The 26,229-nt window shown below is 40.8% G+C and overlaps 2 protein-coding genes across 5 annotated transcripts in view; one reads left to right on the forward strand and one right to left on the reverse strand.

Moving 5' to 3' along the window:
- FAM227B (family with sequence similarity 227 member B) overlaps window positions 1–2,099 on the reverse strand; it is a 172,494-nt gene extending 170,395 nt beyond the window's left edge. Inside the window, exon 1 of the mRNA XM_084640446.1 lies at window positions 2,061–2,099. The gene's annotated coding sequence lies outside the window, so the exon portion shown is untranslated. The remainder of the gene's footprint in view (window positions 1–2,060) is intronic.
- Window positions 2,100–2,259: 160 nt separating this feature from the next.
- Window positions 2,260–21,780, forward strand: DTWD1 (DTW domain containing 1). 4 transcript variants are annotated; one of them, XM_084640444.1, is made up of 6 exons: window positions 2,260–2,472; window positions 7,888–7,920; window positions 8,932–9,239; window positions 10,936–11,079; window positions 12,893–13,169; window positions 21,419–21,780. In XM_084640444.1, exons 3-6 carry the CDS (start codon window positions 8,964–8,966, stop codon window positions 21,646–21,648), a joined length of 927 nt encoding a protein of 308 aa, XP_084496570.1. In that variant the 5' UTR covers window positions 2,260–2,472; window positions 7,888–7,920; window positions 8,932–8,963; the 3' UTR covers window positions 21,649–21,780. The 4 variants fall into 4 exon arrangements, with proteins under 4 accessions (XP_084496570.1, XP_084496567.1, XP_084496568.1 ...); XM_084640443.1 differs by having other exon boundaries at window positions 2,396–2,472; window positions 8,935–9,239; XM_084640441.1 differs by lacking the exon at window positions 7,888–7,920 and having other exon boundaries at window positions 2,338–2,472.
- The last annotated feature ends 4,449 nt before the right edge of the window (window positions 21,781–26,229 follow it).

Consider the following 26,229-nt stretch of genomic DNA (forward strand, 5'->3'; position numbering starts at 1 on the left):
CAGGAGTCTGATTTGCCTTGTGCACCCCCAAATTACACCTCTGTGGGACTATCAGCTGTCCCAGGTTCTACAGATCTCCTTACAATGTCAATATTTTAATGTTTCAAATCATTGTATAAAGCAGAATGCAAAGGAATTAATAGGTTTCAAATACTGTGGAACTCCTTGCCAGAGGATGTTGTGAAGGCCAAGACCATAACAGGGTCTTGAAAAGGACTAGATAAATTCATGGAGGATAGGTCCATCAATGGCTATTAGCCAGGGTGGGCTGGAATGGTGTCCCTAGCCTCCGTTTGCCAGAAGCTGGGAATGAGCCAAAGGGGATGGATCACTTGATGATTACCTGTTCAGTTCATTCCTTCTGGGACACCTGGTACTGGCCACTGTCAGAAGACAGGATACTGGGCTAGACGGACCTTTGGTCTGACCCAGTAGGGTCATTTTTAAGTACTTTTGGTCTCCCACTTAAGAAGTGCTGAACTCTGGCAACTCCCAATAAAGTGCTTCTTAATATCAAACACATGAAGATATTATTTGAATAAAATAGCAGATGGTACCATTTAGTAAACTCTGTTGTGACAACATTTTAGCAATAAGAATCGTGGGACTATTATAGAATAAGCTGCTGTCCTGGTCATATAAACGAAAGCTTTTTCCACTTACAGTGTCACAAAAGGTGAAAAGTTAGTTCTTCAAAAAAGAAGCTTTGATACTGTAGTGTATATCACTTTACAAACCTATTGTGACTGCCATAGAGTGACAGTGAAATAATCGAACTCCTGTGAAACGTAGCGACTTTTTTTTTTCTCTGCAGTATATTACACATTGCCAACAAGAAAACATGTCAAGCCAAAAGCAACAATAAGATCTGGTTAAATATTGCTCTCAGTTATATCCATGCACTCTCATTGAAGTCAATGGAATTTCATCAGTGTACTGTAACTGAGATCAAAATTTGGCATAACATCCGTCTATAATGTCAGCATTTTGCCAAAGAATATTGTCTACAATACCACTATGAATAATATACCACAGACTGCTCCTTTATTGTGTTTCACTGACTCAGGAAAATACGCTGCATTCCAAATTCATTTTTAGGCCGAATCATTTTGATCTAAAGACACAACTGCTGAACACTGAATAGTAATCGTTTGAGTACAAAGACCAATAAGTGACTAAATATTCATTAAATCATTTGGAAATTCATTTTAGTAATATGGCATTATTTATGTTACTAAATCTTAAAGCATAATCTCTCAGTCATGCAAAACTGCAGAGGACAATTTGTTTCCAAATCTAAAAGAAGCATTTTTTTCTTGAGGGAATCCAAATTTGGTAGAAATTTGTGAAAAAATGTAAATGTCATGACAAATCAGGTACATTTCATATTTCATTTGAAATACTGAAAACTTCTGGATATAAGTCTGTATGTTCAAATTGCAACTATGAGTGACCAATGTACAACAAGAATGGCAAAAGCCTGAAGCATTATTAAACGTACTAAAGTACATTAACAAATAATAATTGTTTATCTTGTTGTTTATCCTCGACCCCTATCCCTGACACCAAACAAGTATATATGATAAATATTTATTTTACCAGTTTAATACGTTATTTTGGGGCTAACGCAGAAACACACTAAGCTTTCAGCAGCACTACACTATTTTTGTAATAAAACCTAAAATTTTTTGGTTATTTTCCTATTTTCATGCTTCGCATCAGTACTCTTGAGTGCCTGTTTCAACAACTTTTCCTTCCTCGTTAACCATGACACACACAATGGGGGAAATATCCCCCTGGAGACAAGCCATTCTGTGAACAAAACAAGACCCCCTTGTCCCCTCCTTTGCGTGGATCCAGGACCACTTCTGAGACGGGGTGCACGACTGTCCTACTCGGGATGCCCAGAAATGGGGAAGGGACGAACCCGACTCCTGCGATAGCTGCCCCTCCCCTTCAATTCAAACCACGGCTTGTATCAAACCCCAAATCCCAGTCCGCGTGGGGCAGAGAGAGGCAGAAGATTAAGGGAGGGGGCCTCTCCTTTTCCCTGCCCTTACCCTCAGGAGCCCCGCACGGTGCCGCGCACCCTCAGTACCTGCCCCTGCCCCTGCCCCTGCCCCAGCAGCGAACGGCGGCAGCGGCGGCAGCAGCTCTGGCCGCTGTGTACCGTTACTAAGGCCCCCTAGCAACCAGGCGTCTCCTAAAAAGCGCTCCCTCGGGTGGGTTCTTCCGGTGTCCCGCACGCCGGCAGGCCGAGGCCGGGCGCTTTGGTTCCGGTTGCGGAGTTCAGACCCGGGCCCAGAGTTGGAAGCGCTGCCGAGCGCCGTAGGACTGGGAGCAGCCGGCGTTTCTTTAGGCCTGGAACTGAGCGAGTGGCTGAGGCGGGGTCTCCTGTGATTATCCAGACACGCGGGGGGAGGCTGGGGCTGGAGCTGGGTCAAGCAAGCCAGCCTGCCTGGATTCCTCCAGGTAAACGTCTGCCCTCCGTGGGGGCCGGGCCTGGGCACCTGCAGCGCCTCCTGGCCCGGGGGTGCCTGATTCTCGGGCCCCGCCACTCGAGCAGGGGTTAAAGGGGCGGGCTGGTCTTTGTCCAGGGCATGCGGAGGGCCCTGTGGGTAGATGATGCCCCATTGTGATATTTTCCGGTCCCCTGTGTGGGGAGTTACCCCATTGCGAAAGGGGGTGTTACTCTGGTTTGATGTCCACGGGGAGGACTGTAAGGGAGTAGTGAAGAGAGGGAGTTTGCTCCATTTAGATGTGTGTAGAGGAGGCTTTTATGGGTACGAGAGGGCTGCCGGATTTTGTTCACAAGGAGCCCTTCCTCAGAGTAGTATGGGCAAGGAGGAGGTGCTTGTTTCAATGACTGGATGGGCCCCTTGTGGTACAGAGCAGCCCATACAGGTGTACGGTGCATTGCCCCCTCATTTCAGTGTCTGCAGTGGCGCCTTTAGGACCATCATGTCCAGGCCTGGGAGCAATGGAATCTCAGCTGATGATCATGAAGGCAAGCGCCTAAGATTCTCAGGCCAGTCCCGTTTCTGTGAAGGAGCAGACTTGCCTCCCAAAATAGTGTTTGCTCTCTTATCCTGTTAAAAATGGTAGTAGGAGAAGATAGTGAATAGGAAGTGTATGTGTTTATGGTGTCTAATAATGTTTGCAAACAGAAAAGGAGTACTTGTGGCACCTTAGAGACTAACAAATTTATTTGAGCATGAGCTTTCGTGAGCTACAGCTCCGCTCACAAAAGCTCATGCTCAAATAAATTTGTTAGTCTCTAAGGTGCCACAATTACAGGTTTCAGAGTAGCAGCCGTGTTAGTCAGTATCCGCAAAAAGAACAGGAGTACTTGTGGGAGGCTGGGGCAGGAGCTGGGTCAAGCAAGCCAGCCTGCCTCCTCCTTGCCCATACTACTCTGAGGAAGGGCTCCTTGTGAACAAAATCCGGCAGCCCTCTCGTACCCACTCCTTTTCTTTTTGCGGATACAGACTAGCACGGCTGCTACTCTGAAACCTGTAATAATGTTCGGCAAAAGAATTTTTATTATTTTCCAGTACCCCTGATTTACATACCCTTCTGTTTAAATCGAAACAGCAAAGGCCTCAATCCTTCATTTGTGTTTCCTATTGCCTTTTTATGGTGCTCTGATCCTTGTTGTTTGTTGCTTCTAAAGGGCCTGTTCGTGTACATTTGGTTTCAATAGAAGATGAGGGAATTCACAGCATTTTTGAGGAGGGCCTCACGACTTTGCAGGATTGAGTCCTAACAGTGCACTATTCCCAGGCCCCAGGGCAGAAATTAGTGAGCAGGGCTGTCATTTTGGAACAGCTTCATTGAGGGTGACTTTGAAAATGACCAATATAGTTTTCAGTATTTCACTGAAACCTATAGAGCAACTCTTCTTCGTGAGAGGTATTAAAATGTCTTAAAATTCATCTAGATGAGGTAGTCTGTCTCCGCATAAGCAAGACTTCTCTGCTGTGGGAGGAGGCTACTCTTCAGATCGAATTGTTATTCGTTATGACTGATTTCTTGTCTGAATCAAGCTCTCAGTCTTACAGGATGTGAAAACTGTATTGCTGTTGTGCTTGCAAAAATATATTACGTTTGTTTTTCAGTTAAGTTTTTGTGTAGCTATTATTTTGAGACCACAGAGGTTTTCCTCTTCCACTAACAGCAGCATTTCTCCTGTCAGCCTCAATGATGAAAATGCTTTGGGGCTTTGTAATTGAACACCACACTGCCATAAGGCATTATATTGAAGAGAATCAGTTTGCAGGCTGGGCATGCATATCAAATCAGAGGGCCTCCTGGCCCCTCTTTTCTCCTTCAAGAATCTGTATGATTAGATTTCAGAGTAACAGCCGTGTTAGTCTGTATTCGCAAAAAGAAAAGGAGTACTTGTGGCACCTTAGAGACTAACCAATTTATTTGAGCATAAGCTTTCGTGAGCTACAGCTCACTTCATCGGATGCATACTGTGGAAACTGCAGAAGACATTATATACACAGAGACCATGAAACAATACCTCCTCTCACCCCACTCTCCTGCTGGTAATAGCTTATCTAAAGTGATCACTCTCCTTACAATGTGTATGATGATCAAGGTGGGCCATTTCCAGCACAAATCCAGGTTTTCTCAGCCCCCCCCCCCCCCCCCTACACACACACACAAACTCACTCTCCTGCTGGCAATAGCTCATCCAAACTGACCACTCTCTGCAAATGAATTCGAATTCAGCAGTTTCTCGCTGGAGTCTGGATTTGAAGTTTTTTTGTTTTAAGGCCTGTCCTGTAGTAGGTGACTTCTGGGATTTCCATTTACAACGCACACTTTGCTTCTCTACAAAAGAAAAAGGACACTAAACTTTCTAAACTACTACATGCTACAAGGGGCCACAGCAATGGTTCCCTCAACCCACCCAGCAATATTGTTAACCTATCCAACTATACTCTCAGCCCAGCAGAAGCAGCTGTCCTATCTCGGGGCCTCTCCTTCTGCCCCTCCACCCCCATGAACATGATACAGTTCTGTGGTGACCTAGAATCCTATTTTCGATGTCTCCGACTCAAGGAATATTTCCAAAATACCTCTGAACAACATACTAATCCACAGAGGCCTCCCTACCAACATTACAAAAAGAAGGATTCTAGGTGGACTCCTCCCGAAGGCCGAAACAGCAGACTGAACTTCTACATAGAATGCTTCCGCCGACGTGCATGGGCTGAAATTGTGGAAAAGCAGCATCACTTGCCCCACAACCTCAGCCATGCAGAACACAATGCCATCCACAGCCTCAGAAACAGCTCTGACATCATAATCAAAAAGGCTGACAAAAGAGTGCTGTTGTCATCATGAATAGGTCGGAATATGAACAAGAGGCTGCTCGGCAGCTCTCCAACACCACTTTCTACAAGCCATTACCCTATGATCCCACTGAGAGTTACCAAAAGCAACTACAGCATTTGCTCAAGAAACTTCCTGAAAAAGCACAAGATCAAATCCGCACAGAGACACCCCTGGAACCCCGACCTGGGATATTCTATCTACTACCTAAGATCCATAAACCTGGAAATCCTGGGCGCCCCATCATCTCAGGCATTGGCACCCTGACAGCAGGATTGTCTGGCTATGTAGACTCCCTCCTCAGGCCCTACGCTACCAGCACTCCCAGCTACCTTCGAGACACCACTGACTTCCTGAGGAAACGACAATCCGTCGGTGATCTTCCTGATAACACCATCCTGGCCACTATGGATGTAGAAGCCCTCTACACCAACATTCCACACAAAGATGGACTACAAGCCGTCAAGAACACTATTCCCGATAATGTCACGGCTAACCTGGTGGCTGAACTTTGTGACTTTGTCCTTACCCATAACTATTTTACATTTGGGGACAATGTATACCTTCAGATCAGCGGCACTGCTATGGGTACCCGCATGGCCCCACAGTATGCCAACATTTTTATGGCTGATTTAGAACAACGCTTCCTCAGCTCTTGTCCCCTAACACCCCTACTCTACTTGCGCTATATTGATGACATCTTCATCATCTGGACCCATGGAAAAGAAGCCCTTGAGGAATTCCACCATGATTTCAACAATTTCCATCCCACCACCAACCTCAGCCTGGTCCAGTCGACACAAGAGATCCACTTCCTGGACACTACAGTGCTAATAAACAATGGTCACATAAACACCACCCTATACCGGAAACCTACTGACCGCTATTCCTACCTACATGCCTCCAGCTTTCACCCTGACCACACCACACGATCCATCGTCTACAGCCAAGCTCTGCGATACAACCGCATTTGCTCCAACCCCTTAGACAGAGACAAACACTTACAAGAGCTCTATCAAGCATTCTTACAACTACAATACCCATCTGTGGAGGTGAAGAAACAGATTGATAGAGCCAGAAGAGTTCCCAGAAGTCACCTACTACAGGACAGGCCTAACAAAGAAAATAACAGAACGCCACTAGCCGTGACCTTCAACCCCCGACTAAAACCCCTCCAACGCATTATTAAGGATCTACAACCTATCTTGAAGGATGACCCAACACTCTCACTAATCTTGGGAGACAGGCCAGTCCTTGCCTATAGACAGCCCCCCAACCTGAAGCAAATACTCACCAACAACCACATACCACACAACAGAACCACTAACCCAGGAACCTGTCCTTGCTACAAAGCCCATTGCCAACTGTGCCCACATATCTATTCAGGGGACACCATCACAGGGCCTAATAACATCAGCCACACTGTCAGAGGCTCATTCACCTGCACATCCACCAATGTGATATATGCCATCATGTGCCAGCAATGCCCCTCTGCCATGTACATTGGTCAAACTGGACAGTCTCTACGTAAAAGAATAAATGGACACAAATCAGATGTCAAGAATTATAACATTCATAAACCAGTCGGAGAACACTTCAATCTCTCTGGTCACGCAATCACAGACATGAAGGTCGCTATCTTAAAACAAAAAAACTTCAAATCCAGAGTCCAGCGAGAAACTGCTGAATTGGAATTCATTTGCAAATTGGATACTATTAATTTAGGCTTAAATAGAGACTGGGAGTGGCTAAGTCATTATGCAAGGTAGCCTATTTCCCCTTGTTTTTTCCTCCCCCCCTCCCCCCCGACGTTCTGGTTAAACTTGAATTTATGCTGGAAATGGCCCACCTTGATTATCATGCACGTTTTAGGGAGAGTGGTCACTTTGGATAAGCTATTACCAGCAGGAGAGTGAGTTTGTGTGTGTGTTTTGGGACGGGGGGGGGGTGAGAGAACCTGGATTTGTGCTGGTGGTGGCTCACTTTGATTTTCATACACATTGTAAGGAGAGTGGTCACTTTAGATAAGCTATTACCAGCAGGAGAGTGGGGTGGGAGGAGGTATTTTTTCATGCTTTTCATAAGATCTTCTAAACTTTCCACAGTATGCATCCGATGAAGTGAGCTGTAGCTCACGAAAGCTTATGCTCAAATAAATTGGTTAGTCTCTAAGGTGCCACAAGTACTCCTTTTCTTTTTAAATAGTTCTGGAAGTCTGTCTGTCACAGCACTGTGGTGCAACTCCTGGCTTGTCACCTACACTGGATTCTCAGGTGTAGTATTAGACTGTGCTTGCCCTGGGGGAATTCTCCCAGTTGAATACAGGGCTTTTAGGGCCCCTTTGTGCCAGCCCTTTTATGTGATGTAAGGGGCCCCAGTATTCTATGTTGCTTTGACATCTGGGATGAACAGTCTACAGTTCTTGCATTAATATTTTGTTCCTCTACTTAAAACAGAACTGTTAAAGATATTAATTAAAGCATTTTTTAGTTAAACTTATCACTGCTGTAGAGACAAATACATCTTTTTTTTTTTTTTAAGCTACCAAAAAAAACCCCAACACATCTACAGAAGGTAATGTGGAAATGTTGAGACTTTCTATGACTAAAGTTATTTAAAGTAAACAAGTGGCTCATTTTCAATTTAGGAGCTCAGTTTTAGGCACTGAAGTTTGAAAATTTTGGCCTAACATTGGCCACTCTCTTACCACTTCATAAGTTATTTTTCCTCCCTTGGTATCCTGCTGTTAATTGATTTAACTCGTTAGACCGACCTCACACTTGGTAAAGCAACCCCTCATCCTTTCATGTATTTATGCCTGCTCCTGTATTTTCACTCCATGCATCTGACGAAGTGGGTTCTAGCCCACGAAAGCTTATGCCCAGATAAATTTGTTAGTCTCTAAGGTGCCACAAGAACTCCTCATTATTTTTGTCAATGGCTCTGAACCTGCACCTTATTGCACGCTGGAAAATCACTGTGCCCTCTCAGAATCCTATGCATATCAGTGGGGCTTTGTGTAGGCAAAGGGGTGTGTCCCAACAAATTGCAGGGTTGGGACCTAAACCTGTATACTTATATTTGCAAACGCATACTCCTACTGGAAATTAATGGGACTACTCGTGTGAGTAAAGTTAAGCACATACTGAAGTCCATTAGCGGGATTGAGGCCAAAGCGTTTGCAAAATCGGAAAGTTTACAGCTTGAATTTACAAATATGCATGTTTGTAACTTTACTCACATGAGTAAAGTGAGTGAGACAACTCATCTGAGTAAAACTATGCATGTGCATGTCTGCATGGTCAAGGCCCGAGTCCTTGCGTTCTTTAAGTCAAGGACCATCTTTTAATCTATGTTTGTATAGCACCTAGCATAGAGGAGTCTGGCTACTGATAGGAACCTCAGGGGGTGGTTGTTTTTTTTTTAATATAATCTCTTCAGGATTAATTTGATCTGATCTAGTCGATTTCTGCTGTGATAAGTAATAACAAGTATGTGTTAGTTAAATAGGATGACCACATGATGATTACTTTTTTAGAAATTAGTCTATTTATAGTACATAATATACAATGTATTTTTCTTTAGCAGATACAGCATATGGTCTGTTTAAAGTAAAGATGTCTTTAAATTCATCTACATGTTTGAACCAAGAAAGCCATCAGAAATTAAAAAGAAATTTTGAATGTTTGAAAAATTCACAACAACAGACTACTTCATCACTTCAAGATAATCCACTTCAAAATTTACAGTTAGCATCCTGGGAAGTTCTTGAAAAGGCCCAAAAGAGTGGGAGATCAAAGTGCCCAAGATGTGGTAGTTCAAGGATGTTTTATTGTTATTCATGTTATGTTCCAGTTGAAACTGTGCCTAGCAAAGAAATTCCAGTTGTGAAGGTTAGTGAAACATAACATATTTAATGTGCCTATTATTTGTTAGTGGGGGGGGAGAGGGGGGTCTGTGTGAATACATTGCCAGCATTCTCTTTTTCTAGGTCCTCTTTAACACAGTGGTAATGATAGATGAATAAATTATGATAAAGTAGGGTTAGTTGTCTGGTTTAAGGAACCAGATGTAAGAAAACTGATAGTTAAGGTTTCAGTTCTGCAAATACTTATGCATATGCTCAACTTTGCATATACAAGGAGTCCCACTGAAGTCAATGGGACTCCTCATGTGTAAAGTTATGAAATTGAGGGATTAGGACTAATTCTTTAAACTCTTTCTTAAACCATTCTCACCAGAGTTCTCCAAATTGTAAGTACCAGTGGCATAGACATTTTGAAATCAAGATGAGATTGTTTGCTAAAAAGTACACTCTAAGAATTATTTTGGGGGAAGTTCTATGGCTTGTCGTATACAGGAGGTCAGACTGGACCAGGGGTGGCCAACCTCTGGCTCCGGAACCACATACGGCTCTTCAGAAGTTAATATGTGGCTCCTTGTATAGGCACCGACTCTAGGGCTGGAGCTACGCGTGCCAACTTTCCACTGTGCTGGGGGGTGTTCAATGCTCAACCCCTGACCCTGCCACCCCTTCCCACCCCCTCCCCTGAGCCTACCATGCCCTCGCTCCTCCTCCCCCTTCCCCCACCCCCCGAGCCTCCTGAACACAGCTGATCGGGAAGTGCGGGGAGGGAAAGGGAGGCGCTGATCGGCAGGGCTGCCGGTGGGTAGGAGGCTGCTGATGTATTACTGTGGCTCTTTGGCAATGTACATTGGTAAATTTTGGCTCCTTCTCAGGCTTAGGTTGGCCACTCCTGGACTAGACGATCACAATGGCCACTTCTGGCGTAGGAATGTGACTCTGTAGTGAGGGTGAGAGTTTGTATAAACAAATGCTAGGGAGCTGCACCCATTTAAACCAAAGCTGAATATGACTCAAAATGTGAACTTAAAAAAAATAAAGAACTGCTCATAGTTGTATAACTAAGTCAGTTAACTATTTTCTTAAAATATATTGTTTTTCAGCTGAGATAGGGAATAAAGCTTTCAGAAGTGCCAAGGTCCCATTTACAAAAGTCACTTCACACTTAAATGCCACGGGCCTATTGAAAATTGGACTTTGGCTCATAAGTCAGTTAGGTGCTTTTGAAAATTTTAACCATTGTGCTTGACTCTGTTCACCTTGAAATCAAAGAGTTTTGTATTAATTTCAATGGGTTGAATACCTAATACAAATAGGTGTTCAGGATTGGGAGCATAAGGCTGCTAAATTTAAATGCATAACTTCTTTTGTCCATTATTAATAACTGAAAATTAAAATTGATAACAAAAGTATCAATAGAGCCTTCACTTTAGCGACATTAGAGTGTCAAGTGTGCACATATAATAGCTAAATTGCTTATTATTAAAAGCAGTGAGTGCTATTTCCTGTGCATTTTAATCTGATCTCCCCCCCTATTTTGCATTAAACAGTATAGTTTTTAAGGAACTTCTGTTGAAATTAGGAACTTCCATATTCTTATATATCTAAATCAAAACATTTTTAGGAAACTATATGAATTTACTATATATTTTAAAAAGTTTCTGTCTGGGGATTTCCTAGACATACATCCAAATTTGTTTATATGTCTGCCATTTTTGTTGTAGCTTCCTTTGAAGATTGACATAATTAAACACCCAAATGAAACTGATGGCAAAAGCACTGCTGTACATGCTAAACTCCTGGCACCTGAAGATGTTACCATTTATACATATCCTTGCATTCCGGAATATGAAGAAAAAAGATATGAAGTAAGAAATTCTGTAACAGGGCTGTGCGCTGGGGAAGTGTTCATGTGCCTTTCGTCTCCCAACTCCTGCTGATATTGCACCTCCCCTTTGCAGGGGGAGTGCAGATCCCACTACTCTGCCACTATTCCTCCATGAATCCATTCCACCCCACCCAGAGCACGTCTCTGCAGTGCATAGGGATATGGACATCCTGCCGGGCTCATGGAAATTTGCCTCCATGTGCAGCCTAAATGCACTGATTCTGTTGTGTCCACGATCCTCTGCACCCACAGAGGAGAGAGAGGATTTGGTTCATTGCGCTTTGTAGCAAGTATTTTACTTACTGCATAGAGCAGAAGTGTCAAACACCAAGCCCACTGGCCGCATTGCCCTGCTTGATGGAGTTATGTGGCCTGCTTGGCATATTCAACTTCTGCAGAATCTAAGCTTTTATTTTGTAAAAAGTAAGTTTCTAGTATTTCCTGGTGCAGGGAAAACCTACCAAATGTAATTGATACATGTTGTCGTCTTGAGTCAGAACAGAGCCTGAAATAATGACTGTGAAGAATGAGCACCCGGTCCTCAATTTCACTGCAGTGAGAATTCTGAAACCTAACAAATATTTATCGTCAGCATTAACAAATGGGAAGGAAAGAGAGTGAATGATTCATGGATGTGGGAATTGGTATTTGCTTCAGGGATGGAAAGGTCAAGCAAAGAACAGGGAAGAGGGAGAGAAACGGAGGAAGGAGGATAGGGAAGACTGGGGGAAAAAAAGAAAATACTGCTGATCCTAAAGGAGGTCATAAATTCCCGTTAAGATGCTGAATGTAATAAGGAGGTTTAATTATTGCATATAGGCCATATTATACTGTTGTTTTGTGTGACATACCATTAACATCTGTGGGAGTTCTGCTGTGATTAGAAGTCAGACTAGATGATCTAATCGACACTTCTGGCCTTAAAATTTATGAATTAATTTAGGCTAACAAGTAGTCCTACATTTATACTCTGGCCCATAGACCATAATTAAAAGTGGAATCTGGCCATCTTCACAATATAAGGTTGCACCCTGGCATAGAGAAATAGATTAGTGTAAACATCTGCATAGTACCTTGCACAGAAAATATTGGCTGGTAGGATAACTTTGTTTAACATGTATGGACGTAATACACATGTAGGCTTGGCAGATTTTGATTTTTATATATATATAATAATTTTGCTGGATATCTTTAAACATTTTATTTTTATTGATTTACGTTTTCACATTGCATGAAATTTTGGGTTTTAAGCAATTTGTCAGTTTTTATCGGGTTTTTTTGTTTGTTTTTAACATTTTCAATTGCAGGAAACTATGGGTACATCAGACAATTATTATTTAATTACAGCCTGTAGTAAGTTGTCAAGCAGTATTTTTCTATCTTTGCCTATCTGTAAATTTTCAGTTATTGGTGGTGGAAACATTTTTAGTCTGTTCGGATATGTATGGTGAAATTGATATTTACTGACATTTACTGTTAAAAGCTAATTCTGCCAAGCCTGTACATATTTAATGAAACCCTTGCAAATAATTAATTTAAACAAATCCCTTACCTTAATTTAGTTTTTCTTTTACCCTGTCTCTCTTCTTACCCTTTGGGGCATTTGAAATACATTTTCAAAGAGAAGTTCACTTTCATCTTGTATGGATTTAAATGGTTTTATTTGTGTGTGTGGATTGCTGTACAGAATAGGTATTTTCTTTTTTAATAGAAAGTTTCTGGTAAAGTTTCAAGAACTTTTAACAGTTTCTATCTAAATGGCACTCGGATCTCTCTATTTGTTTTCATTTTAGATTGCACTTATCTTTCCTGGTCCTAACTCAATTTCGGTAAAAGATATTATTATCCATCTGCAAAAAAATGTTCAGAAAAATGTTAGTTGTGGCAATGATGATGATCCTTCAGCAGAGCCATTTCTCAAGAAAGCAAAAATAGAAACAAAAGAAGATAGAAACCTAAGCGAATACAAATCAAACAGCAGGAGTGAAGACACTGTACTGAAGAAAGTAATATTTATTGACAGTACTTGGAATCAAACCAACAAAATAATCACTGATGAGCGACTCCAAGGTAAATAAGTAAATAAATAAAATGGGATGTTACAGCTATAGTAAAGTGGCTAAATGAAATATACGTATTTCTTTCCTAAATGCAAAAGACCTGATTGGATACCATAGTGATGAGCAGGGTCAAAATACATACATGAAAGTGGATCTGAACATACTTCACATCAGGGGTTCAATTATATGACTTAAAATGGAGAAATCTAAAGGTGTGGCCGTTTTCTTGTTTGGTGTCATTCCCCCGCCCACCCCGGCTTTTGTCAAATATCTGAACATGTTGTGTTACACAGAACCTAGTTCTTCCTGACAGTATCAATAATGCCATCAGTGGAAAACATAATACGAGTATTGTTGCTTTTATTCTGAATTAGCACAATGTACTTGTAGTTCTGCACAGCCTTCATTGTGTTATATTGATTAGAAGGACATATTTAAGCATTCCACAGAGCATTAAAATGCGTAACAACAATTTGGCAGTTTTATACTTGTGCTATGTAGGGCTCAATCCTGCTCCCATTGAAATCAATGGCAGTTTGAAAACTGACTTCACGAGAGCAAGAGCAAGCCCTTAGGTTGGAAGGCACATTTCCTTCATTTCTACTCTGTGTATTAGCAAGTATGTATTTCTCAACTTAATTTCTACCAGCGTATGGAGTGGGCATCACAGGTTTCCTGCATGGAAGATGAACGCTGCTTTGCTGCCCAGTTAGCTCATTAAAAATACTACATATGAGCATAATTTATTATCCAATAAAAATCCTATTACTAAATATATTTAACATAAAAATTCTGTTATCAAATAAATTGATATACACTACAGTGATGTATTGCTTTATCGCATGGTGTAAATGTGAACTGATTTAAGGCACTTAATAATTCTGTTCACAAAGGATGAAATTCAGGAAACCAACATGCAGCTAAGAAACTTGGGATTTATATGGGTGTCTTGGTTGTATCTAAGGAGAGAAAATCATCCCCCCTCCCCCCCTTTCAGGGCCAAGTCATCGGACTGCACCATAGCCCATCCCTGTACCTATTTCAGCCTAGGGGACAGAATGGTAGCTTCTGCCTTCTAATCTTCTAATCATTGTGGTCATCATCAGTCCATCTGTTGCTCGTGCCTATAATCTGCATGCACATCTTTTGACTTACACCTTTTTCTAGGTCCTCAAATCCAGGCTAAACTTAAATCTTGTAGAATCTTTTGGCATAACATCTCTAGGATATGACTATTCTTATCCATCCACACAGCTAAAATTCTCCTCCAAGCTCTCGTCATCTTGATTATTGTAACATTCTTTTCTCTGGCCTAGACAAATGCAATCTTACCACACTTACATCCATTCGGAATGCTGCTGCAATGATCACTTTCCTAGCCCATCACTTTGACCACGTCACCCCTCTCTTTGAATCCTTCCACTGACTCCCCATTCTCTATTGCATCAAACATAAGATGCTTGTATTTAGCTTCCAGGCACTTCACAGTAAATCGCCACCTACCTATCACCTCTCATTTGCCAGTGAGCTGTCGATGCGTGCCTCCAGTCAGCCCATGATGCCAGCCTCCATCACCCAATTGTTACATTTTCAAATAAACGCTTTTGTACTTTCTCCCATGCTGCCCGACATGCTTGGGAGAAGCTCCTTGTAAATGTCCACACACTTACCTCGTTTCCATCTTCAAAACTCCTTTTCTGTGATGCCGACAAACAGCTCAAAAACTGTTAGGCTGCTGGTGGGCAGAGATCACTGCCTAGCTTGCTGACCAATACTCTCGTTGTTTACTTGAACTCCCCCATCTGTCTGTGTCCGTTGTCTTGTGTTATACTTACACTGTAAGCCCCTTAGGGCAGAGACAATCTTGTTCTGTTTGTACAGTGACCACCATAATGGGCTCCTGGTCCATGACTAGAGCTCCTAGGTGCTATAGTAATACAAATAATAATAAGGTAGGGATTTCGTCTACTTAAGAGTTGACCCAGTGGACCCTTCCCCAGGTTATATAATCCCAAATTCTCTACTCCACACCACTCTTCTAATTCTAGTCTAGTCAGAATCTTATGCAGTCCTTGTCACCAACCTACCTGAGTGCCTTCCAGTAGTCCATTAAGTGATGTGACTAATATATGTTACGTGTGGTTCATTCTCTCTTCTCCTCTCCCTATGAGTAGGTTAGTGTTTTGTTTTTTTAATATGTACACACTATGTGTTTATATTAGAGAAAGTAAGTCAAAAAAGTACACCTTGCACTTGAAGCAGAAGGTGGTGAGATTTGTTCTGGTCCTTAGTTCCCGTGGAAGTTCCTTCCATAGTCTGGGGTGGTTCTTGACAAAGCTTTGTCTCCTACACAGATGAGCTTTGCTGTTGTGATAGAAAATTCCATGGTGTCTAATGAGTGTTTGACTGCAGTTTTCATTCTGGAAAGCACCTTGAAATTAAGGGCGGAGACCATGAATTTGAATTGACATTCTGTGGCAAGCCAATGTAGAGAATGGCAGACAGATTTGATAACCTCCATTTTGTTCAGGTTCAGTTTCAGCTAACTCTTCTTCCATCTTGGTTGTGGTGGTACAGTTGTACATGGTGAGGGATAAGTAGAGCTGTGTATCATCCCCATATTGTTGGCATGTGAGTCCATGTCATCTTACCAGTTCATCTAGTAGCTACATAGAGATGACTAAAAGGACCAAAACCTGAATTGTACTTTATGCAGAGCTAGCATGGAACCAAATGCTTTTATTAGCAGAGGGTGCAGAGACTCCTTTTCTGTCCATGCCACTCATGTCTCCCTCAATTCCCCCTATTATACCTCAAATAGGACTAGCTGAGCTTGTGTACTGCCTTAAAGGCATGAATTTCACCCCTACCTTCTACACTATGGACTTGTTAGAAATTCTTTTGTGGGTTGGTTGTATTATTTTTCTCACAGGAAAATTGATGGCATTCACATCGGTCTGTATGCACCTCAACTGCACCCATCAGAGTTACACAATCACTATCATTCTTCTGTTGCCAAAAAATAAGTTACTACAGTATTTGTTCAAATAGATAAACTTAAAAGAAATACTGGAGAGAACCATTAATGAAGCGTGCCAAGAAAATGTAAAATAAAGTCTGTGTTTTGTAAGCCTGCATTTATATATTTCAGTAAATCTAGCTAATTGCACTTACAAGTGAAAGCAATATGGGACATCAATTAGCCTTGGAAATAGACAACCTAGGAGACTTGCACATAATTAAGTATTTCTAAATCTTATTAGGAAAGTGGTGTAATATATCTTTAGAAAACCAAACCAAACCCAATTGCATTACAGACAGGAAATATTTGAAAGTTGCTAATGCTTTGTTAGGATTGATGGATTACTTCATTAGAAATCAATGATCACTGGATCTAAAAAGTAAACTGTTACATTCAGTATTAATGATCACTTTCCCAGAGGTAATGCAGCATAAGTATGGCTGTTAAAGTAGAAGATTGGTTAGGTAATTTTTCTGTAGGCTTAGTCAAATCTCTTTTATTAGTTTACATATTCTCTTTTGCAAATATATGCCATGCATCTGCTTCAGTTTTTAAAGCATCTATGCTCCCTTCTACTTCTGCAAGTAAATGATAGCCTGTAACTGTACATGGAGGCTACTGGAATGTGGCAGGAACTATCGCTGTGGCATGTTGCCCCTTTATCCCGTCCTCTGGAGCAGCGGTGGGCAACCTGCAGGCCACACGCGGCCCATCAGGGTAATCCACTGGCGGGCTGTGAGACTGTGTTTACAGTGATTGTCCACAGGCACAGCCACCTGCAGCTCCCAGTGGTCACAGTTTGCCGTTCCCGGCCAATGGGAGCTGCGGGAAGCCGCGCATGCTGAGGGACGTGCTGGCCGCCACTTCCCACAGCTTCCATTGGCCGGGAATGGCAAACTGTGGCCACTGGGAGCTGCAGGTGCCCATGCCCGGACAGTCAATGTAAACACTGTCCCGTGGCCTGCCAGCAGATTACCCTGATGGGCTGCAGGTCTCCGCTGCTCTGGAGGCATTTTGTGAGGAAGGTGCAGGTCTGCAAAGATTTCCTGCCCCTGTTTCCCCACCCAGAAAAAGCCGGGAGATGGGGGAACAACTTCATCAACTCCTGTAGGCTCCACCTATAAATAATGTACAAATCCTTGTTCTTTATGATTTGGACACCAAGGGTGATTCAAGGGACAACAGTTGGTAGGAGAGCCCTAGCAACACAGAGGCAAGGGACCAATATGTGGCTTCCCTTTTCTTGGGCTAAATTCCCCAAGATCCACAGAGATGTTGAGAATCTGCAGATTTAGAGAAGGGGGCTGAACCCCTTTCCACTTCCACATAAGGGACAAACAGCAACCAATTCAAGAACTGTAAGGAAATTCCAGTGAGCTGAAACTAGTGGAGCTCTGAATCCCCTGCACAATAATATCCAACGGGGATTCAGCAGAACCCTTCAGCATCTGCTTACAGTCGAGCATGTTCAAGTGCTTCGCAGAATCAGGGAGTAAAGCTTTAGTTGTTGAATAAAACTACAGTGTGTTGGATTAAGATTCACATACTCAGCAGTCTCACAAATCTTTATCAAGACACAACACTCAGCAGGTGGTGATCAGTTACTTGTAACTGAGAAGCTCATCAGCATGATTTCATCACAGTCCTCTCCAGCACCTCCCTTTGTTGCACAAACTTTTTATAATTTATCTTTTCTTATACATTATATATTAGTCTCTCATTTTCATGTTAACTCTCCTCCCCAACACTACAACTTGTGTTACTTTAAAACTGTATTTTCTAGTTTTTTTGCGGGGTTTTTTTTTGGTCAAAAACATAATTACTTTGCAATTTCTTACACATGCGCAGTTCTACTTTTGCTTATTCTGTTAAATGTGGTTAGAACAGACCGGGGTCAGCAACCTTCGGCACGCGCCCATCAGGGTAATCCGTTGGTGGGTCACGAGACATTTTGTTTACATTGACCGACTGCAGGCACATCACTCCCCTACAGCTCCCATTGGCCGGGAATGGCGAACCAAAGGTTGCCGACCCCTGGAACAGACTCTTAAAATTCACAGCAGGCCTCTTTCAAGCCTAAATGTGCCTTCATTCCCAATACAGTTATTAAAGTAGATTAGAATGGGAGCTTGCAGGTTTTCGTATCTATCATCACAGGTCTGGATGTAATTGTGAAGAAGTATGGTTGCTTGTGGTGATGATAAAAGCACAGAAAAAGAGTGGGAGCATAAGAACTAAACTCTGAAAGGTGACCGTCGGCCAAATGAAGTGCATGTGAGAGAAAATAGCTTCTGTATGGACAAAATTTGTTTGTTCTCCATATGTGTGTGTTCTAAATGTCTATACTTCCATCCTGCCTAAATCCCAGATTGGCACAAACATTTATTTTATTATTTGAGCTCAAAATATGTGGATACTAAACATGAAAACAAGTCAAAATGTTGACTTCCTGGATAGTCTGAGTTACTCTCATAAGAACAACTAGTGTTTGTAACAAAATATTGCCTTTGGCTATATAGATACAGTACAGAGATGATGGAAATATGCTCAGTAAACAGTAACACTTAACCTCTTCTAAATTTTTTGTTCTGAAACTCTTAAATATTCTGTGCTGAAATTAATTGATCCTGTGCTTGTATTCTCATTGGAGTCCGTGATCTGACTGTTGTTTAACATCTTACTTCCCTTTCCCTGCCCCCAAATGTTAAGCAATGGGAACTTTGTATTGGAGGAATCTTCCCTAAATTTTACTTCACGACTTGTAAGGTGAAACCCTGATTCTACTGAAGTCAGTGGGAGTTTTGCTATTGACTTCAGTTGAGCCAGAATTTCACCCTTATTCTTTTGGTTTATTGGGTACTCCTCTGTTAAAAGAGGTCACTGAAACTTTATATAGGAGATAAACTAGTGTCATGAAAACTGCCTTTAGTGTAAAAATTAAAGGAAATGATTAGCCTGTATCATTTTTATTATCCTCAGTTTAGACACATTTTTCATTACCAGTTTACATACTGTTTAATGCCTGTTATAACATAGTGTACTTTGAAAAGAAAATTCTATTAATATTCATGTTGTTAGCTGTGAAATAAATAGCTAGACTCACCTTGTGATTGCACCAGAAACAGTTAAATGTAGTTTGAAGCTATATAAAAAGTACAAAATTGTAAGTGCTGGGCTACAGGCCAGCTTGGGCTCCTGAAATAGGGCCATTTGGAGATGGACCAAACTTCTCTGTCTGTAATTTCCAAGCAATTCTCAGACCATGTTGTAATTACTGATGTTAAATTATCTCAAGATACAGATTTTGCATCTTAATGTTAACATTTAAGAAGATAGTTCAGAGCCTGATTTTGCGAACATTTATTACACACTGTAGTGCTTGCTAACCTAATTGATCCCATTGACTTATTATGCATTTTTAAAGAATTTTCAGAATAGCTGACGTGACTTCAATGGGGTTTTTTTAGGGTAATATGGGATTGCACTTCAATAAGATTATTTAGGGATCAGTAGTGAGGAGGTTGCAGTGTCAGGGCCTTCAGTGGCTTTTGAATCATTGCATGATTGAAATCGGCATAATTTATTTACTTTTATTCAGTTTTGTAAATATAACGAACATTGTAAGATATTCATGTAAAATGGGCCATATCAGATCATTAGGTTTTAAGCAAAACTCCACTGATTTCAGTTCCACTGAATGAGTTCTGCTTAGAAATAGATGATGCATTGAATATATATTAAGCACTACTCCGCCTTCTCTAGACACATTAATTTCAATAAAATAAAAAAAAGTAAAGGAAAAAAGCAGATAGTAAACTTACATTTGTCACCAAGCCCTTGCATGCCCTGCCTTCATCAATTTTCTTTCATAAGTGACCTGTTATAGCCATTCCAGACATCTCAAAATCAAATCCCTGCAGAACTATACCTTCCACTCTGAGGCCCTTAGCCCCATCATACAGTTATGCCTGGTCTTGAGTCTTTGCAGGATTGGGGCTTAAGGTCGTGTTGCTGCAACTTGATCTATGTGGGCGGGCCTTAAGCCTAGATAGAGACTCATGGAGTCAATGGTATTGTGATCTATCATGAAGATCAAATTGTAGGATCTGGGCCTCAAGTAGAAATATTTATAAAACTTACCTTTTTTGATCCCAGTGAGGATGGGGGAATTATTGCCAACATTAAAAAGCAAAAACAACAACAAAACCCCTCCATAGCTGACAATTGTGTGTATCTTTGTGATGTTACATATAAGATTGGCGGGATTCGATTTTTATTGGTAAATGTTGATTTCACAGTACCCATGCAAACCTACGGAAAAATCAATGATGATGATGATGAAGGTTAAGAGTCTGTCATAGATATTTTCAGTAAAAGTCAGGGACAGGTCCTGGGCAATAAACAAAAATTCACCTGTCCCTGACTTTTACTAAAAATACCCTAGGACACGGGGACAAACAGAGCACTGCTGGGGCTTGCTGCTGCTCCTGTGGCCTGGGCTGATCACTGCTGCTTCAGGCCCAGGGGGCTGACCCAACCCCTGCTATTGCGCCAGCGGGCTCAGGTTTGGCCGCCGGTCAGCTGTTCCAGCGGCCACTGCTCCAGCCCTGCTCCAGAAGAAGTCATGGAGGTTCCAGAAAGTCACGGAATCCAGGACCTCCATGACTGAATCATATCCTTAAAAATAATTGAAACTTCCAAATAAGCGGAGTAAGAAAAAAGGTGCTTGAGAACCTAGAGTTTGATTTAAGGCTGTTTGCTCTGTATTTTTTCATGTGTGAGTTTGATGATTTGTGTTTAACTGTTAAAGTTTTAACTTTTTGAATCTTAATGTCTGCTTGTGAATAAATAATTGTTAGACTCCACACATGATTTCCTGTAATTGTGAAAATTTAAATCAATAAAAATGTAAAAAAAATATTTAAAACCCAGAATTTTATGCAACTGTAAAAATTAATTGATAAAAATGGAAAGAATGCTTAAAAACAAACCAATATCATCCATCAAAATTATAAAAAAATATATAATAAATACCTAGCTTTTATCTAGCACTTTTCACCATTACCCTCATTGTAGAAATGGAGAAACTGAGGCACAGAGAGGCAAAGTGACTTACCCAATGTCACCCAGCAGGCCAATGGCCAAGCCGTTAACAGAACCCAAGTCTCTCAATTCCCAGTCTGGAGCTCTGTTTGTTAAGCCAGCCTGCCTAACATTTGTCCCCTTTTTCTTGGCAGGGTTACTACAAATTGAGTTGAAAACAAGGAAAACTTGCTTTTGGCGTCACCAGAAAGGAAAGCCAGATACATATCTTTCTACAATTGAAGCCATTTATTATTTTCTCGTGGATTATCATCAGGAGGTTTTAAAAGAGAGCTCCAAAGGACAATATGACAACCTGCTTTTTTTCTTTTCTTTTATGTACACGTTGATAAAAAACGCCAAGAATTCTGCAGGAAAAGAATAAGCCAAGCTATCCATTTGTCTGTGAATAGCACCATGTTTGTCTTTCTTTAATTATGATAAAGTGTAGTAACACAATTTTTTGTCTGAATGACATTTGAGTTCAATAATAAAACACAGCATATTACAGTCTGGAGTTGTCTGTAATGCTGCTCCAAATGCAAGAGCAGGATCTGGCTGTGCACACACTTGATGCTTAATTTTAATCACTACTTATTTCAATGACATTATGCATGTCCCTAAGGGTTGGCCAGTTAGGGCCTACTTTGTGAGTCTGACCCTGCAGTACACACCTTAGGTAAAACACAATGTGTCGGAGGCAAGGAATGGAGGATTAAGACCTCAGACTGGAAATAGTAAGATCTCAGGATTTTAGAGAGGAGTTAATATGTCAACATGGAATCTCTTTTCTAAAACGTACAATGTAATTTAGGTGATTATACTGTGTAGGAATGTGCTCTAACCAATCAGGTTGACTTCATGCTGTTGATATTACGATTGCTTACTGAAACGATTAGGACAATATTTCCTCAGGGGAAAAAAATTAAAAGACCCAAGTTAGTTGACTGAATGGAAAACAAATGATAAACTTTGTTAGTTTTAAAGCTGGAAAAATGATTTAGTTATACAGATAAAAATATAGGCCTAGATTCATAAAGGTACTTAGGTGGGGTGATGCTGAGCAGATCCTGGTAAAATTTTTAAGTGTAGACCAGACCTAAGCTGGCTAGATATTTCTGTCTTTTTCCTATGTTGGTGAGGGAGTCACAAGTCTTGCAAAAGAGACAAGAGAAATCATAATAATTAACCTTTTTCAGAAATCTGTGAGTTTATTTTAGCTGTATCTTTTTTTTCCTCAGTAAACTTGGCCAATTTTCCATCTGCACTGATCCTTCTCTCCCCTCCCAAAGGGGAGCCTCAGTATCCGAGGGCAAGTAAACAGCACTGTGAAAAAGGCATTAAGAATTTCTGTTTTTAAACTTGTATAGAATTTTGTTTGGGGCCATCAGATTAATTAATTGTTGTTTTACTTTTGTCTGAAGTGTACCAAGGTATTAAATTAATCACAATAAACAGAGCATTGAAATACAAACTAAAGAGCCACTTTTTCAGACCGCTTCTACCTAGTCTCCAGTTTTACACCCAATTTCACTTCTTCAGGTAGGCATGAAACAGGTATTTATTTATTTTTTTTGCACATGGAAATCACTCTGTGTACATACACAAAAGTGAAGGTCAGGACTGACCATTTGGCCCTAGGAATAGAAAGATTTAGTTAGTATGCATGAATTAAAATAACACTGTTCATAAAAGGCACAGATTCAGGGTCGGAATGATAAACAGCATTTCAAATGTGATGGTGCAGCTACTAAAGTGAAAAGCAAGTTTGTGTGTTTCTCTTACAGAAAGAAAAATCTCCAGCAGCCATCTCTGTCAACTATTAGAACAACAGATTTCTTAGTCATTTGTTTTTATTGTTCATGAGAGAGGTTATTTGGCTTTTCACAAGGATTAATGCTATTTCCCCTGGTATGAATTTTGATGGTCTTTTTGACATTTTCATCCGTACTTGTGTTTCTAAAACAAAGATTACTTTAAGAAAGTCAAAGAAACACTTTAACAGTGTATAATAGTTTGAGAAGAAAAAACTTTCACCCATTTTAAACCCATACAAAAAGTGAACTCAGTGACCTAATGTTTTACAAGAATCAATCAGAGGAGAATTTTTTTTTTTTTTCTTCCAAGACATTTCCCTGAAAACATGTTTTTTTTATTTAAATGGTAGAGGTCAGATAAAAGCTTATATAAGCTGGTCTTCGTTCCTTTTGGAAAAGTACTTTCATAAAGTTAAAAACATTTTCCAAATGTAAATTTGGGTACCTCACTTTATTTTAACAATGGGAGTTAAGAAGCTATTCCAAAAGTAAATTAATTTTAGTTCTCAGATGAAATCAATGTACAGGCAATATTTAAAATCTGGAACATTGACTCCAGAAAGTTGGGTTCAGATTTTTTTTTTTCAAAATTAACTTTGCTAGAAGGGTACACTAATTATTAAACCAAAAGAATCACTCTTACAAATATGGGACACATCTAGGGTCCACATTATTTAGGGTCTATTGGCATTCCTCTGATAACCTTGTGGGGGGGGGGGAGCAGGCAGAAGGTTAGTGTAACCACTGTTTCTGACCTGTTCTGGCTGAAACTTGGCTTCCTCCAAAAAAGATTTAAATCCATTATTTAAATTGGAGACTGGCAAAAAAAGAGGTTCCTCAACCCACTGAAAAAGTATCATGGTCTCCAATAGATTTTCCAGCTTCTAGCCAAAAGAATAGCTTTGCATTGCGAAATGAAAGATAGCAAGTATTTAATCCTTTCAAGTAGAGTTAGCAGCACTAACCTCCCTCTTAACTAAAATAAGGGTCAGGGGCTAAGGGATAATTAGTTAAGGGCTAATTCCGGACCTATTTCTTAAAACTGGAATGGCCCCTATCTCATCTGACTGAACCCAAAGAGAACCTCCCATCCACCTAAGACATCAGGTCAGGGAGGTACTAGGAGACAGCATGTGGAGTGAGGGGAAAAGACCAGTTTAAACTTGGTCTAGCTAGCAGCAAGCTAGAAGGTTTCAAGATACAGGAGAAAAAGGACGAGCAACCCTGTTTTCTGAACACAAGGATATCTGACTGCCTTTGGAAAAGTTAAGTTGAAGCACCTCTAGTACCTGAAGGGAATAGAGAGCCTGTCACGAGTAGCAAGTACAACTGTGGTGATAAAAGTGCAAAGAGCCATCTTACCTGCAGTCTGGTCCATTCATCTCCTGCAGTGCTGGCATCCTGCTTTTGCCTGTGTCCTTAAAAGGTGTTTTGTTTTGTTTGCCAGAAGTGGAGAGGAAAGTGGTTTCTTTTCCGTGTTTGGTTAATGGGGGCACTAGATCCACTCCTGAGTGTGGCTGCAGAAAGTTGTGAAAGGCTATTCCTTTTCCTGAAGAGAAGTACAGGAGTCACCAGTCTCAGGTTGAAGATGTGCATTCATCATTTTATTCTTAGATTTGAATGCTAGAAGAGACCATTTGATCATCTAGTATGACATCCTGGGTAACACAGTTCATAGAATTTCACCCAATTACCCCTCTGCTAAAGTATCTCTTCCAGAAAGCGGCAAAGAGTCCTGTGGCACCTTATAGCTTTTTTTTTTTGTTAGGTTTTTTTTGCCGCTTTTACTGATCCAGACTAACACGGCTACCCCTCTGATACTCTTCCAGAAAGGTGTCCAGTCTTGATATCAAGGCATCAAGAGGTGGAGATTCCACCACTTCCCTTGGCAGTTTGTTCCAATAGCTAATCACACTCTGTTAAAAATGTGTGCTTATTTCTAATTTGAATTTGTCTGGCTTAAATATTTAAAATGTCACCAAAGCTATACCTGTAGTCCTCTTTTTTTCATTCATTCATTTTATAGTTCTGTGACTGTTCCTAAAAAATTAGGAATAGATTAGTAAGAAAGTCAATAGAGAGACTTTTCTGATCCTCAACACCATAAATTATTTCTTGGAGAATGAACAAAGTAACTATCAGTCTTATGACTGACAGCAGAGCAGTCCCTTCTCATGGTTGGCATAGCTATTTTTAATTTACAGAATCATTACCTCTCTCCACTCTTGCCTGGCTTTTTCTGGAATTGTGTGCATTGTGCCCCATAAACCTTCTGTAATGGAGCCTTCAGCTTTTCCTTGTATTGGGAGTTCAATTGAACGCACTACTCAACCATTAGTACTGCCAAGTGTGCTTGTTATTTGTGCTCTGGACTAATTCGTCATGGATTTCTTCTCAAGTTCAATCAGAATCTCTTCCTCGGATTGGTGAATTTCCTCTTAGAGTCTCTTAGTTTCCTGAGCAGCCAATTCTCATTTAGTTGTGCCTCTTTCTGAATCAGCAATTTATTTTTCTGATTCACAAGATCTTCCTTAGCTGTTGCAAGCACCTCCATTTTATTTCTGTAATCATCTAAGAATGCACGGTAGTCTCACTCATTTTGTTCCTGTAGTCGGAGGATTTCTTCTTGCTTTTGTGTGTTCCACTGAGCACAGGCCTTTGCCATCTGTACTTTAACAGTTCCAAGGACGACTCCTTTCTTTATCTCCAGTTCCCTTCTAAGGGAAAGTATATTCTCTTCAAGCTCTTTGGTTCTTGCTCCAGATCTCTGTTTTCTCACGTTTTTTCTTTCATTTCTCTTCAGCTGCTGAAAGAACTAGTGATAGCTAAAGATCACAAAATATATATACATTTAAAAAAGATATGGTTAGCAGATAGGAGATGACCTATGGGGTTGAAAAGAGAGGGATGAAGGCAAACTCTTGCCCCCTCCCCCAAACATTTGTATACTTATCTGATCCAACCCTTTTGTCTACCACCTGTTTCAGATCCTATTTAGCATTTTGAGTCCTTATTATAAACTCTTATTAGTACTCTGTTTCACATGCCCCTACAGTATCGAGTGCAATGTAGTGTGTTGCTCTAATCAAACTGTCTTCCCAAAATACACCTTATTCTGTGGTTGTTGTTTGAACACATTAAAAGCATAA

Source organism: Lepidochelys olivacea (assembly GCF_965140295.1).
Source record: "Lepidochelys olivacea isolate rLepOli2 genome assembly, chromosome: 10".
Lineage (NCBI taxonomy): Eukaryota > Metazoa > Chordata > Testudines > Cheloniidae > Lepidochelys > Lepidochelys olivacea.